The sequence below is a fragment of the Gavialis gangeticus genome, unplaced genomic scaffold (assembly GCF_001723915.1).
Source record: "Gavialis gangeticus isolate Ggan-Ray unplaced genomic scaffold, GavGan_comp1, whole genome shotgun sequence".
Taxonomy (NCBI): Eukaryota; Metazoa; Chordata; order Crocodylia; family Gavialidae; genus Gavialis; species Gavialis gangeticus.
Genome location: NW_017729029.1, coordinates 13,133,905 through 13,148,211, shown reverse-complemented (window position 1 = coordinate 13,148,211; position 14,307 = coordinate 13,133,905). Strand labels below are relative to the sequence as shown.

At 40.6% G+C, this 14,307-nt stretch overlaps 1 protein-coding gene across 1 annotated transcript in view; it reads right to left on the bottom strand.

The window, feature by feature from the left end:
• Nucleotides 1-14,307, bottom strand: part of STK26 (serine/threonine kinase 26) — a 36,077-nt gene that overhangs the window by 9,304 nt on the left and 12,466 nt on the right. The window contains exons 2-6 of the mRNA XM_019521016.1: nt 13,742-13,972; nt 7,321-7,377; nt 5,067-5,175; nt 4,820-4,977; nt 573-758 (exon numbers count right to left, since the gene is read on the bottom strand). Of these exons, the coding sequence (XP_019376561.1) occupies nt 573-758; nt 4,820-4,977; nt 5,067-5,175; nt 7,321-7,377; nt 13,742-13,972 (741 nt within the window). The remainder of the gene's footprint in view (nt 1-572; nt 759-4,819; nt 4,978-5,066; nt 5,176-7,320; nt 7,378-13,741; nt 13,973-14,307) is intronic.

The following is a 14,307-nucleotide window of genomic DNA, read 5'->3' as shown; positions in this document are numbered from 1 at the left end:
CACTGTTCCCCCGAGCACCGCCAGGAGTGACCAGGAATAACGGTCACAAGCTGGCAGAGGGTAGGTTTAAGTTAGACATCAGGAGGCGCTATTTCACGGTCAGGGCGGCTAAGGTCTGGAACCAACTTCCAAGAGAGGTGGTGCAGGCTCCTACCCTGGGGGTTTTTAAGAGGAGGTTAGATGAACACCTTGCTGGGGTCATTTGACCCCAGTACTCTTTCCTGCCATGGCAGGGGGTCGGACTAGATGATCTGCTCAGGTCCCTTCCGACCCTAGAAACTATGAAACCTCTCTGATAATGTGCTTTGTAACCCAGAACCCAGTCGTGTTAGTCTTGTTCAACATACTTCTACTCTTATCTGTATGACTAACTCTTCCAGTGCTTTAGAAAGCTGTCCCTACAGCCCATTACTACTTCACTGGATACTCCCACACTTTTGGAAAGGAAGAGGCAGGAGGAAAGTCAGTGATGTGGTACTTTGACTTGCACTAAAGCAGCATGAAAAATCTCATGCTAAACTGTTCAACAGGACAATACAATGTGGTCAGCATGAAGTGATAAATGTACTCACAAATGTTGGGTCCTTATTCAGACATGCATCGATAAATTCTTTGAAAGGCTTGCTGAATTCTCCTAATAGAGTTGGGGGATTGTTTTTGGGAATGAGAAACAGAACCCTCATCGGGTGCATATCAGAGTTGGGGGGCTCTCCTTTGGCTAGTTCAATAGCAGTGATTCCCAAAGACCAAATGTCAGCCTGTGGCAAGAAGAGAGTTCATTTTATACTTTTTGTATGCAGTGAGAAAAGGTGGAGGTACCGAACAGTCCTTGAAATCCAATTATCATACTGCATAAATGACATTCACATGTTGTTAATACAGGACTAAGTTGATTCATATAAACTCAAAAAAGACAGGAATTCAAACTGATCAAATTTCCCAAACAAAAACACATGACAAGCATCCTTAATATAGTTTTCCCAACATCACTAATTCCCAAAAAACCCAGCACAAGCATCCATCTAAAGACATGCTTGCCTGTGCTTCTGGATACATAAAACATTTTCAGGAGCATTTAATCCTCACTTAATTTTCTTGCATTTAAATTAATCACAATTTAAAATAAAATAGTATGTATAATTAATTTCATGCAATTTTTTTTAAATCATGGGGAACTGTATGCTCTTAATGTTGATTATTAACAGACTCTTATTCAGCTGCCTGTTCCCATCCCAGAGGCTCACTCAACAATGCAACAGTCAGTACTGGGTCTGTCATAAACCCATAATAATGAAGGGATAAGTGATCCATCAATTCGTCTTGTTCCTAGCAGATTTTGACCCAAAAAACCCAACTTTGGAGGATCCCTACCACTCTAGGTAAGTCTTAAACACCAGACAATTCAAAACCTGTAACCACTGCATCAGTCTGAGAGACTACATCCTATGGCTAACGGTGAGCATTGTAAAGAGGATGGCAGCTCTACACGCTTTTGCATACAGCCATTGCTAGATTAAAAGCCTTGCCTGCTCCAGATACTTTGCCTTTGTAGTACAATATTAATTTTCACAATTGGTGATACGTTGCACAAGTATCAACAAAACCGAAAAAATTAAAATCACTAGGAGGAGAACAATGTTATGAATGGCTCCTACACTGCTACACCTTCATGCATAACTGTCCAACTCACAGCCCATGAACCGCGTGTGGTCTGTAAAGGGTTTAAATGCAGCTCCTGCTCAGTTGCTTCTCCCTCTATTGGTCCAGCTACAGCAGCAACTGGGAGCTGGGCTCAGCTTCCTCCCCTGGCTGCTTCTCCCTGCTCCCGCGTGGGGAGTGGAGGGTGAGTCTGGGCCCACGTAGTGCCATGCCTGGCAGGGGGACGCTTGGAAGTTGGATAGCCCCAGTGCAGAGTATCAGAGGAACATGAGGTTTACTTGGTAGAGTGGGAATGCCTAGGCTTTTCAAATATAAAGAAATAAAGATCAGACTCACTACATGGAAGATTATAATGCTTTTTCAAAAGCATGAGTTACAGTTGCTTGCAAGGCTATGAAGTGCTGTGTGAAGATAATCAGGCTAGAAGTAAAGAAAAATGCCTGAAATTGCTCTGTGGTGCACAGAGGGTAACCGGGGGAAAGCAAAACTGTAAATTGCTTACAGACAGTGTGAAAAGTTGTAAGACCATGTGGGAGAGGGGAAGGAGGCAGAAATGTGCCATAGGGAACATGCAAATAGTCTGTTACTTTTCTCACTCCTATGGTCACAGGATGCAGCCTTCTCCAGCAGGAGACTCACCCCAGGTAGAACCAGACGTGCAGCTATGCACACATGCACTCAGTACTAGAGTTACGGTCCCACCTCCCCATTTGCTATCCTGCATTGTGGGTCTTCGCAGCTTTTCTCTCGATTCATGAGAACTGTGTAACTAAATACATATTAATCATAGGAAATGAGGGTGGAATGAGGGGGTTGGACTAGATGTGACCTCAGGAGCTCACATCTAGTCCAACCCCCTGCTCCAAGCAGGACCAGCCTCAACTCCATCATCCCTGCCAAAGCTTCATCTAGCTGGGTCTTAAACATCTGCAAGGATGGAGACTTCACCACCTCTCTGGGTAACCTGATCCAGTGCTTCACCACCCTCCTAGGGAGAAAGTTTTTCCTAATATCCAACCTCAACTTCCCTTGCTGCAGCTTAAGACCATTGCTCCTTGTCCTGTCATCTGCCCCCACTGAGACCAGTCCAGCTCCATCCTCTTTGCAGCCCCCCTGCAGGGAGGTGAAGGCTGCTATCAAATCCCCCTTAGTCTTCTCTTCTCCAGCCTAAATCAGCCCAGTTCCCTCAGCCTCTCCTCACAAGTCATGTGCCTCAGCCCCCAAACCATTTTTGTTATCCTTTGCTGGAGAGGTTTTAATCTGCATATGAACCTAATTTGTAGTGTTTCAATACCAAATTGTAATCGATTGTGATATTATGCAGAATATTCTAAGAGGTGGGGAACTCACAAAGTAAGTCTCTTTCATTAAGGAGAGGAAGTTTATTTCACTTATGCCACCTGCCTTTGAGAGTTATGCCAATCCAGCAGCCAAGATGATGATGGTGATGATGATAATTTTTTAATCTGTGCCAGTCTGGGAACATAAAATTTTGAAAGAAACTTAAAAGTGTCTTGGGACAATTGTGGTTGTAGTGATAGTTCTCACAATCTGGACTTCTCCTGAACCTCCAGCATTGGCCAGGAGATATTAAAAGGACAGGAAAATCTAGAAGTAAATGCCACTTTAAGAGAAGCAATTTTCCAGGGGGCTGGACCAGGTGACCACTGAGGTCCCTTCCTACTCTATGAGTCTACAACAACTCCACACATTTCAAGTCTGGCCAGCACAGATAACCTCCAGATTGCAGTGGCCAGTAAAACAAGCCAGAACTAAGGGATTTCCATAGCGTCCAATTAAAAGAGTTTTCCTTTAGAAAGCGCTAAGATCTCAGAGGCTTTCATATTTCTTGATCTAGTTTTGTTTTTAGAAAAACTAATGCCTCATGGGCATTACTAATACCAACACTGCTATCATCATGGCCCTCCTCAAAGTCAACTTCTCTGCACCCACCCACCAAGTCCATCACCATACCTAGGTGCCACCGATTCAATATGCACTGTCCCTACTGCTTTTACTTGTGCAGAGGTAAAAGGGTCTGGGGGAGGAGACCAGGTTCAGCTATACTCCCAATGGTTTGATTATCCCGCAAACCCATTTCTAGCTACTGCTACTCAAGTCTGAAAATCACTGAAGATGAAGGAACTGCTCCCCCCACCCATCCCCTCGCTAAGTATCAAGGCTTTACTAGACAATATGCTGCGATGGAGCTTACTGCCACCAGCCCATGTGAAAATTAATGCTACATACAAGTCAGACCGAGACAACATAACTCACAGCACTTTTCTACTATGATTAAAGTTACTTTTCTCACTCAGCTAAGTATGAAATCTTCATCATGCAAGGCCTGAGGATTCCCTTATAAAAAAAAATACATAAGGCTGTTTGCTCAGAAAACACATATCCCAGAACATCACTGACAGCAATATAGGCCACAAAGCCACAGACATCAGAAGTCTATCGTCTAGATCTATGATGCTCAACCTGTCTGGCCCACTGGCCAGTTGAGTGATGTAGGGTCAGTCCATGGGCCTGATCCAGCATGGGGTTAGATCTGGCATGCTGGCCTAGCCCCATACATCAGTCCGATCCTGTGCCCCAGGCCCAGCTGCAGAGCAGCCCGATGTGCTGGTGTGATCCGGCATGCGAGGCTCACTCTATATATGGAAATTTGGCAGCAAGGAATGGTAGCAGCATGAATTGCCACTGGGAGCTGTGACAATTTACACTACCACTGGTCCCATGCTGGATCCTGCTACCACTCTCCCCCACCGCCAAATATCTGGGACCTGTGGGGAAGCCCTGGAGCTGGATGACATGGTTCTGCAGGCTGGATCTGACCCACAGGCCATGGATTGAGCACCATTAATCTAGACAACACATGCAGCCTGTGCTCTGCAAATTCCTGCAAAAAGGATGGATTACTATGATAGCTGCACTAAATGTAAAATTAAGTGCCCTTCTAAAAACACAAGCATGGCAGGCAGAAATAAAAAAAAAAAAGTGAAAAAGGCATCAATATTTTCCAGACCATTTAAAGTTCTGTAGCTCAGAGTGTACTTTACCAGGGGAAAACCCAGGCAAACAGAAATCAAAGCAATTTTTTTTTTTTTTTTTTGCAGCTACACTTGAAAGAGGACAACTTTATGGAAATTCTTACTTTTGAATCGTACGCCGACTGCTGAATGACTTCAGGAGCCATCCAAAATGGTGTACCAACAAAGGTATTCCTCTTAATTTGTGTATCTGTTAGCTGCCCCGCAACTCCAAAATCAGCTAGTTTAACATCTCCTTGTTCCGATAACAAGACGTTGGCAGCTGGAAGAGGAAGTGGAAACATTCAATTTAACACACCATTCCTACTGTTTAAGAACATTAATAAATTCATATTCAAAAGTTTAACGCACCTTTTATATCCCTGTGAATTTTTTTCTCCGAGTGCAAGTAGTCAAGACCTTTCAAGATTTCCTTTAGCATAGTAGCAATCTGGAATTCATCAAATGGACCAGCCCGCAGCTTCAAAGAGAAACATATTACAATTAAAAAAATATATTGCATATATTATTCCTGAATCCTGCCTTGCCACTTGTTAAGATTTAGATATTGTCCTTATAGGTAAAAAAAAAAGTTTCTGTAATAGAATTAATAAGAATCACTAGTGTATTTATGTTTTATTACTAATGTACTCAATGCTGCTCTAGTACTTGAGGAATATTTAAAATGTCATAAATGTAGACAAGATATATGCCTTCTACTGAGGGGTCTGTTTTCTGTAGTACTAGAATACAACAAAAATACTGCAAACCAGCTAAGTAAATTATAACACTCAGTTTAATATGAAGAAATGCAGTTTTGATGTATATCAATTTTGCATTGTCCCAAAATGATAAATAGGCTCTTTGGGCACCTATACACATGCAGTGAGGCTGCTCTGACAGGCTGTCAGAGCAGACCCGATTAATCCAGTCTGCTGGAGTGTGGTAATTACTGTCATGTGTATCAGTGTCCCCACACTGAAAAATGGCAATGGGGTATTCTAAGTAAAGCTCGTTTGACGAGATTTAGTTAGTGCCCCCACCACCATTTTTCAGCATAAGATGTGATGCTCCACATGCTTTAATTAGAGTTGCTCTTGAAACTACTCTAATTAAACGCCCCCATGCAGCATGTCTATAAATGCTCTTTGTGTTTAGATCATGTTGCTGGTTTGTGGACAGGGGAATAAGGGGAGATTCTAGCAGCATAAAAGCAAAATGACAATTTGAAAATGGAAGATAATTTAAAATGTTCAACAATGAAAACATTAACTTTGAAATCATCCTCGTGAGGTAACACACTTAACTCATTGGAATGAGCTGGGAAAAATTAATATCAGCTGTTTCAGGATTTTTTCAGACTCTACAAAAGACTGCATTGTTTATGCTCGACTCGTTTCCAGAAGATCGGGGTTTTTGTTTGTTTTTTAAAATATAACCACAACAGTTGAAGAGTGCAATTTCTTTTTTCATAGTTTCATAGTTGGTAGGGTCAGAAGGGCTCTTTTTAAAAAAGAGCTTCATTCTCAAGCCCCAGACAAGTGTTCAAGCACTTGCTATGCCTTTTTATTATAACCATGGAGTTAAAAGTCACTAAACCAGTTGTGAAATTAAGCAGACACACAAATCTTCGCAATTTAAAGGAACAGCAAAAAATCATGCTCTTTAGCACTAAAAAGAGTTGCTACTTGAATTCCATGACCTCATAAGCAGAAAGACTGAGCTGTATTATCTTACAGGAAAGGGTGGGTCTTTCAAGCTCAAAGCTGAGGTGGAGCTGCACTGGAGGTAAGGGGAAACCACACCACCGCCACACTGTGGATCATGCTCTTTCAGTACTCAGCCTGATCTTTCATGAATGCTATGTTTATCTTCAGTAAAAGGGATGTGCATGTTTAAAATTTAAACTGCTGATACCGGAAATCCAACTCAGTTTTGCCAGTCAATATTAACTGTTCTCTGTGGGTGCACACAACATTGCTGATACTCACTCCTAAAGGACACAAGTTTAATAAATAGTCTGCTTTGAAAAAAATAGCAAGAATAATGTTTTCCCAATACAAATATATATGCATACACATACACACCTCTCAATTTAAAAAAGAAATTACTGTAAAGAAGGAATATTTTTTCTTAACAAGGAACCACAGATTTCATTCCAAAAAGCTTCAAAGACAGTGAAAACAAACATGAAGTCATTCAGCACCAGGCAAAAGGTACAGTCAACCCATGAGGTACATCTGTATTTCAGGAGTGTCATATGGTGGTGCTAACGCAACATTAAATATCTCCAGGGTCCAGATTTCAAAGGAAACATGAATGCAAAGGGGAACAAACAAAATAAAAACAAATGGTGGTGTGAAGGAGAACAGATCAGACTCGAAGGTCAAGCCAGAGCAACCAACACATAAAACATTTACCTTTCCATACATGCATCTCTGCACTCAACCACCACTCTGGAATTTCATTTTCTATTCTGAAACTATTCACATCAAGAGACAGACTGCTTTTTGCAACAGAAACCACACCCTAGGAAGTCACTGTTTCTTTCTTTCTTTTTTTTTTTTTTTAAAGTCTCAGTTCTATTTGAAAAAGCCAACAAGATGCATGGAATTGGAATACTTACAAGATCCAAAGCTGATCCTCCACCCAAGTATTCCATTATTATCCATAATTTTGTGCCCTATGAAAGAAGAAATAAGGTGTTAACAAGGCTGTTTGAAATCATTTTTACTGCCCTAGAAAATGACATTATTTTAAGGTACCTTTTACATACTATGCTTCCCAAATGCATGAGTTCCGTAACTTTGAAGTTACTATATGTTACCTTTAGTAGAAAATGCCATCAAGCAGCTCATCCTTCAAGAGTGCTCAAACCTACAGATGAAAATCAGTTCCCTAGAAAGCTCTCCTTAATTAATGTCTGCTTAATGAAGTACTAACAGGAAAATGCTTTTCAAAAATCCTTTTCAACAAACAGAGCCAAACCCAAGACATTCATTTCTTTCAAACTCTAGGCTTTAGTGGCAAAATGATTAAGTTTGATCAACTTCATTATTATAATAAAAAGGACAACATAATGGTATGGGTAGCTGAATGAGATTTAGAGGACTGGGTCAAAGTCAAATGCATAAGGAATGGAAAGTCAAAGGATGGAAGAGATTGCTGGCTATTTTTTCAACCTATTGATCAAATGAGATTCACACACAGTGTACTGACTGACCGATTCAAGACACTCCAAATACTGCTTGGGTGATGCTTCTCAACAGGACCCATGAGATTCTTCCCAAAGCAGCAGAGATTATGCACAGCTCTGAAGCCATGCACAACCATCAGTGATGTGTGACATGGCTGCTAGAGATCAGCACTTTAGCATCCTACTAACTGGTTGCTTCATGATGGATCTTACCATTGACAAGGCAAATGGAACAACTACAGGTATGCTGTACCTGTGCTCCAACGTAGGACCATCAGGTTCAGCAAGAAGAGAGATTTCTTAGTCCTCAGCAGCATTTTTCCATATCCCTAGGTCTACACACTACCATAAGGTAATCCTAGTACTGCAAAGGTAGCTCAATTTCTGCAAGTCAAAACTGTCCTTCAAAATGGGGGACAAGAAAAAACTGCACTTTAGACAAAGACAAAAAAATCCTCAGCTTGCATGCATGCGGTTCTAGAGAAGAGGTTCCATTTGCTTTTGAGTAGCCTGGCTGAGTTTTCACTAGCCAAGGCTGAAGCTCCACACGATCCTCACTCCCAGCATGAGAACTTCTACGTGAAAGGGTAGAAACACTAGAGAGTTCATCTGTAGAAATGCCACCATACTACACTCCCATGATCCCCCAACACTTAATCCTCATTCACAAGTGCAAAACGACAGGAGCCACAAGTTTTACACTTTTAAAAAAAATTTTAAAGGACGCTGGCAAGAGTCCCAAGATTGGTAGTTATATTAACCTGTATGCCAAGTTTCTAAAGATGGCTGGATCATGGAAATAGCAAACAATTAGGGGTGAGAGCTACACATTTTTACTACACGCTTCCCAAAACAAAAAAGCTTGTCTCAAAACCAAGAGCAAATTCCACACTTTGCAATTCTTGCAAATAGTGCAGGTGGAAGAATACCTCCCTTACATTCTCAATGAAAAACTCTAATAGGAGCAAAACACTATAAGCAGCACATGTTGGAATATCACAAGACACTGTGCAAATCTCCAGCATTTCATTTACCAGCACTAACCCCTTGCAGTTGAGTGCCAGCTTATGATATCATTACTTTTAAAAGCCCTTTATGCTCTATGTTGGATTTTGCCTTACCCTATTTCCTGCAGACAGATAGAAATCTAAAGAAAATCCAACAAGCAAATAAAGGTGCTGTTTTTTGAATGCACCATGTCCAATTACTAAACAGACTACACTTTGTTAAGATTTATACTAGGTTTAAAAATACACCATTTACATTACAAGACTCTATTCCAATATTATGAGATCAGCAGGGAAGGGCTGGCTAATTTTAGCACTTTTCATAAAGTCCAACTGTATGCTGGGGGAAACCTGCAACAAATTCAAATTTCAGGCAAACATTGTGGTCACAGAGTTACGTTGGGATGGATTTTACTGTTATTTGAAAACACTATGTACCAAAAAAATGAATAAATACTGTGTTTTTTCAAATGGTCTCAAAGAAATTGACACTATGCAGTGTGACTGCGTACGATTAATCACCACTGTATGCATGGACGTTTTGTTTCTGCTATTTTATGCCACTCGAGTATGTATAGGTTTTATATAAAACCCAGTAGGGCAGAGATTGAGGGGAGACTCAGTGTTAAATAGGAGAAGTATCTACTGTGTTAGATCAGGAAAAAAATGAAGCGGAGCTACTCTCTTAAGTTTCATCACCTTGTGTAGCTAAGACACCACACCCAGCTTGAAGCTTTTAAACACTTGTAGCTGTCCTTCTAAAGCACTTTGTTCAGAAATGAAGTTTACTAATTTGACAACATGGCATTGCTTTATATTCTCCAGTTTGAAAGGCCCTTTTTACAATTGGAAGGACTCTCGTTTTTATTTCAAGTACAATGGAAGCTTGCATCAGCAGCCAGCAGGGTAAGATACTTGTTCACCAGACAAATCCAAACTCTAAGCTACTTTATGTAATCATACATAGGATTATAACTATGAATTTACATTTTATTATGCATTAAAACCTCCATTAATATAGTGTGAGCTTGCACAAATAAGCATTCAAGACTCACAAAGAAACACTCTGTGAACCTGTACAATCTTTCCTGCTCTTTCATGTGTGGCTTCATTATAATGACACCTTTGACCACTGGATCTTAAGCCACCCCTAAATACACGCAGAAGAGAAACTACTGATGTTATTGTGTTTAAAGACACAGAGCTCCAGCATAAGTTTAATAAGACAAAAGTTTAGATGGCAAAATTTTAAAGTGAACTCAAAATGGCAAACGGGAATTTTTTCTGTAACTTTCAAGAAAAATAAACAGACTTTCAGATTAAGATGATTAAATATCTGCCACATGGATTCGATTTTAATCTCAAGATTCATCAAGAAGTAGCTCAATGAAGACTAAAATACTGCATTTTTCCACATACCACATGCACCCTTTCACCTCAAAAGCTGCCCCCCTGCAAAACGGGGGGTGTGTATTAAACAGGCAAGGTGTTTTCTTCACTGCAAAAGAAGCACTAGGCATGCCATGTAGCTGCCAGAATGACTACCACTTGGTCTGGCTCAGCAAGCTGAAGGGGCAGAGTCCTGTGTTAACCCGCTCACAGTCCTGGCTATTGGCCAAGCACTGTAGCTTGTGCCTGAAGGAGCAAATTTGTTGGTGGAAGTAGCTTGATGAGGCTTGTGATGCAGAAACAAGAACACTTTATTTACAGGAAGTTATATGAAGAACTACTTCTAGTAAAGAACTAACAGTCTCATTATGGCAAGGGTCTTTGCCCTCATTTCATGTGACAGAGCAAGTCCCCTGGACACAAAGTGCCCAGGAAGCGTGGCATTGCAGGAGACAGTTTAGGTGAGGCAGCAGGAACTCCCTGCAGTTGGCGATGACTCTGGAAAAACTTCTCTACATTCTTCCTTCCAAAACAAGGTGCCCATGTTATTTGTATGCAAGAAAATATGGGAATATTTAGAGTAGGGGTGCAAAAACAAGCACCCCTACTGGCCATCTAGCCATATTTTTACCAATTGTAGAAGTGAGATATGTAGGCTACAGTCCACAAGCAGCCTGTTCAAACATGTGAAGGTCCTTCAGAAAAAATTTCCGGAGCCTGGCAAGTTTACAATCCAAGGGCAAACAGGAATAAGGACACCCTTTTGTTTCAGTTTCTGCTCTGCAGCAGGGAACGTCTAGAAGTCTTGCATGAAGCTGACAAAAACAATCAACAAGGCCTTCACAGGCTGGCCGCTCCCTCCCCACCAGCCATAGGTCTGGTTCTGCCCCTTGCACTGCAAGAAGCATTGTAAAAAAGCCTGTGGAGGAAAGAAAACATATGCCCTGAAAAACTTCCTATCCAAGTTTAAAACAAAAGGGGGGGGGGGGGCCGGGGGGAAAAAAAAAAAATGCCCCAAAAAACTTTTTTCCCAATTTTAAAAAAAGGGGGGGGGGGGGCCGGGGGGAAAAAAAAAAAATGCCCCAAAAAACTTTTTTCCCAATTTTAAAAAAAGGGGGGGGGGGGGCCGGGGGGAAAAAAAAAAAATGCCCCAAAAAACTTTTTTCCCAATTTTAAAAAAAGGGGGGGGGGGGGCCGGGGGGAAAAAAAAAAAATGCCCCAAAAAACTTTTTTCCCAATTTTAAAAAAAGGGGGGGGGGGGGACCTGGAGGAAAGAACCCCAGAAATTGCCTGTTCCTCAACTGCACATTTCTATAAATACACTCATCTCAATGAGCAGTTCAAATTAGTTCTCTGTGTTACAGAGTGAAAATCTGGATTTGCATGCATCAGCAGATGAAATCAGTCTGTTTATTCATTTCTTAAAGTGTACTTTTTAAAACTATAAACTATTTTTATTTGTTAGGATTCCTCACTTCCAGTTACACAAGATGTGCAGTTGCACACACCTTGGGCACAAGGACAACATAGGCTCCCAGAGAAAAAGAGGGCTGCTCATCAGTAGTTAGTACTCTCATCCTTAATCCCAGGCTCAATTTCCTTTTTCAGTAGGCATGGAAGTAACAGGCAACAGAAAGCATTAGGACCTTGGTAGATTCCACTTGCAGTATTTGCAAATCACACCTCTGACCTAGTCTATATTACCAAAGCAAACAAGGGGCTGTGTGATTTAAAAGTGCATGGGTTTGCATTGATATGACTAAAGAAATAATAAACTGCTTTGGTTGTATCAGTACAAACTCGCTAATACGGACAACTCCTACACATACATGGGACTGGTAACGTCCACAGTTTTCTTTGCCAAAGAGAAGTTTATGTAGACTAACGGTTATACATAGCTTTCTAGTCCAAAGATGCGATTTGGGAGACAATAGGTAAAATGATTGGTTACCTACTCCCACATAATTCAGATCCTTCACCAAGCAAAGGCTGGATGTACTACGCACACAATTCTATCAGGATAAACATAACTGCCAATTATAATTTTTTAAGATTTAAATGAAAGCCACAAAAAAGTTAATTCTTTTAGGTTAGTAAGGGCATCAACATGACTTTCAATACTTAATAAAAGGCATATGAATTAAGTTAGTTGCTTAAAACTGGTTTCTGGAATTAATTTTGCGCTGCTCTTTAAACATGAAATAACCATATTGTTCATCAACATACTATTTTAAGCAAAATCCTAGCCATATTAAATGTCAGGATCAAAACGAGTTGGTTTTGATAAACTCAGGATGTCGCCTACTATGCAACAGATGTGATGAACTTTTGTATTACTGATTTACTTATTCCCTTTAAATTTAAAGCTGTGACTGTCTAATACCCTTTTCAATGTACAATGATGTATTCCAATTACTAATGACTATTTGGTATAACCACATTTCACTGGAAGAGAACCTAAACAGTCAGGCAAGTACCATCACCTTGAAAAATTACCAGCAGGATAGTTTTTGCTGGAATAGCTAAGTAAGGTCATATTAAAAGGGCGAGTACATTAAACGGTCTAAAAATATCATCTTTTCTAGTACTTACAGGTAATAAAAAACTCCACCATTTACTTTGCACACTTGACCACACTGGACATTATTCCACTGTTTCTCTTGTATAACAAGTTATTTTCTCTCTGAAAAGATCTCTGTACTTCGTAGTTAGGAAGTAAACAAAACTGATCGAGAGAAAATGATCATGATGTGGCTCAAAGGGTCCTACCAGGGAGTAGATTTTGTTTTAAATGTGTTCATTAAAAAAGAGTTGTGTGTCCCTTAGAGGTAATAAATCTTTTGAATCTGTGGATGCATTTACCCATTTAATTGTGTGGAAGTCAGCCAGTGAAATCAGCCATCATGGTAATCAGACTGGACAAAAGATATTTCTGTTGGCCTGAAATTTTAAAGGAATTTCTCAAGGAGAAGCCAGACAGCAACTTCTGTATGACAGAGTTTTTTTATTCCCCAAGAGAAGGACAGAGAGAGTGACTGCATGAGCACTGGGGAGGAAGGAATCTTGCACCATTAATGTTTCCCCATATTTGCCAGGGTTTTTTTTCCCCTAAATAAAAAACTTTTCAAACTCAGGCCAGTTGTTCAGAACTGATGCAGCACAGATGGAAGATTTTTTGTCTCCTTTATATTACTGTGCCAAAAAAGAGAAATTAAAGAGTGCAAAAGGCCTGTGTAACAGGGCCCAAGACAAGTTTTAGTCAGCTCTCTCAAGTCATGTCTAGATCACAGATTTACCCCCAGCCAGAGGTGTAAGCTGTCACTCAGCACTGCCAATATGCCCATTCCCTGTCCACACAGGCTTAGCTACAGTGCTTCCAGGTAATTTTGATGCTTTTGAAAACAGTTAAAAGACAACTTTTTTGCCAATGAACTTGGACAAAGAGCATACGTTACCTTTAAATACGATCCATAGTATTTTGTTACATAAGGACTATCACACTGACTTAAAACAGTTATCTCTTGCTGTATGTCCTCTATTTCATCTTCTGCTTCCTCAAGGTCTATGATTTTTATAGCAACCACCTGCTGTGTCCGATTATCAATTCCTTTAAAGACTTCACCAAATGAGCCTTTCCCAATGCGCTCTAGTTTTGTGAACAGTTCTTCTGGGTCTGCTCTGTGGTTCTAGAAAAAAAGAAAAAAAATGGTAAAGAAATGTATTAACCCTTATTCCCCAAAAAACAGATGTCCAGACTTCCCTGCTACCAATGATAAAACTGTGTCAATGCACAAGATGACCATCAGATATACTATGCAATAATGACAAGACCCCAATCATCCCCTTGTATAAGGACACAGAGGAAGGAGCCAGGCAGGTGGAAAAAATGCACCTCAGTTTCCCAAATAATAAACCCTGGAAGGAAAAGCCACACTGGTTCAATAGTAACTCCCAACTGGACAGCTGTGCAGTGCACTGGGGAAGGCAGCAACAGAAGTGTTATTAATATCTGGGCAAATAA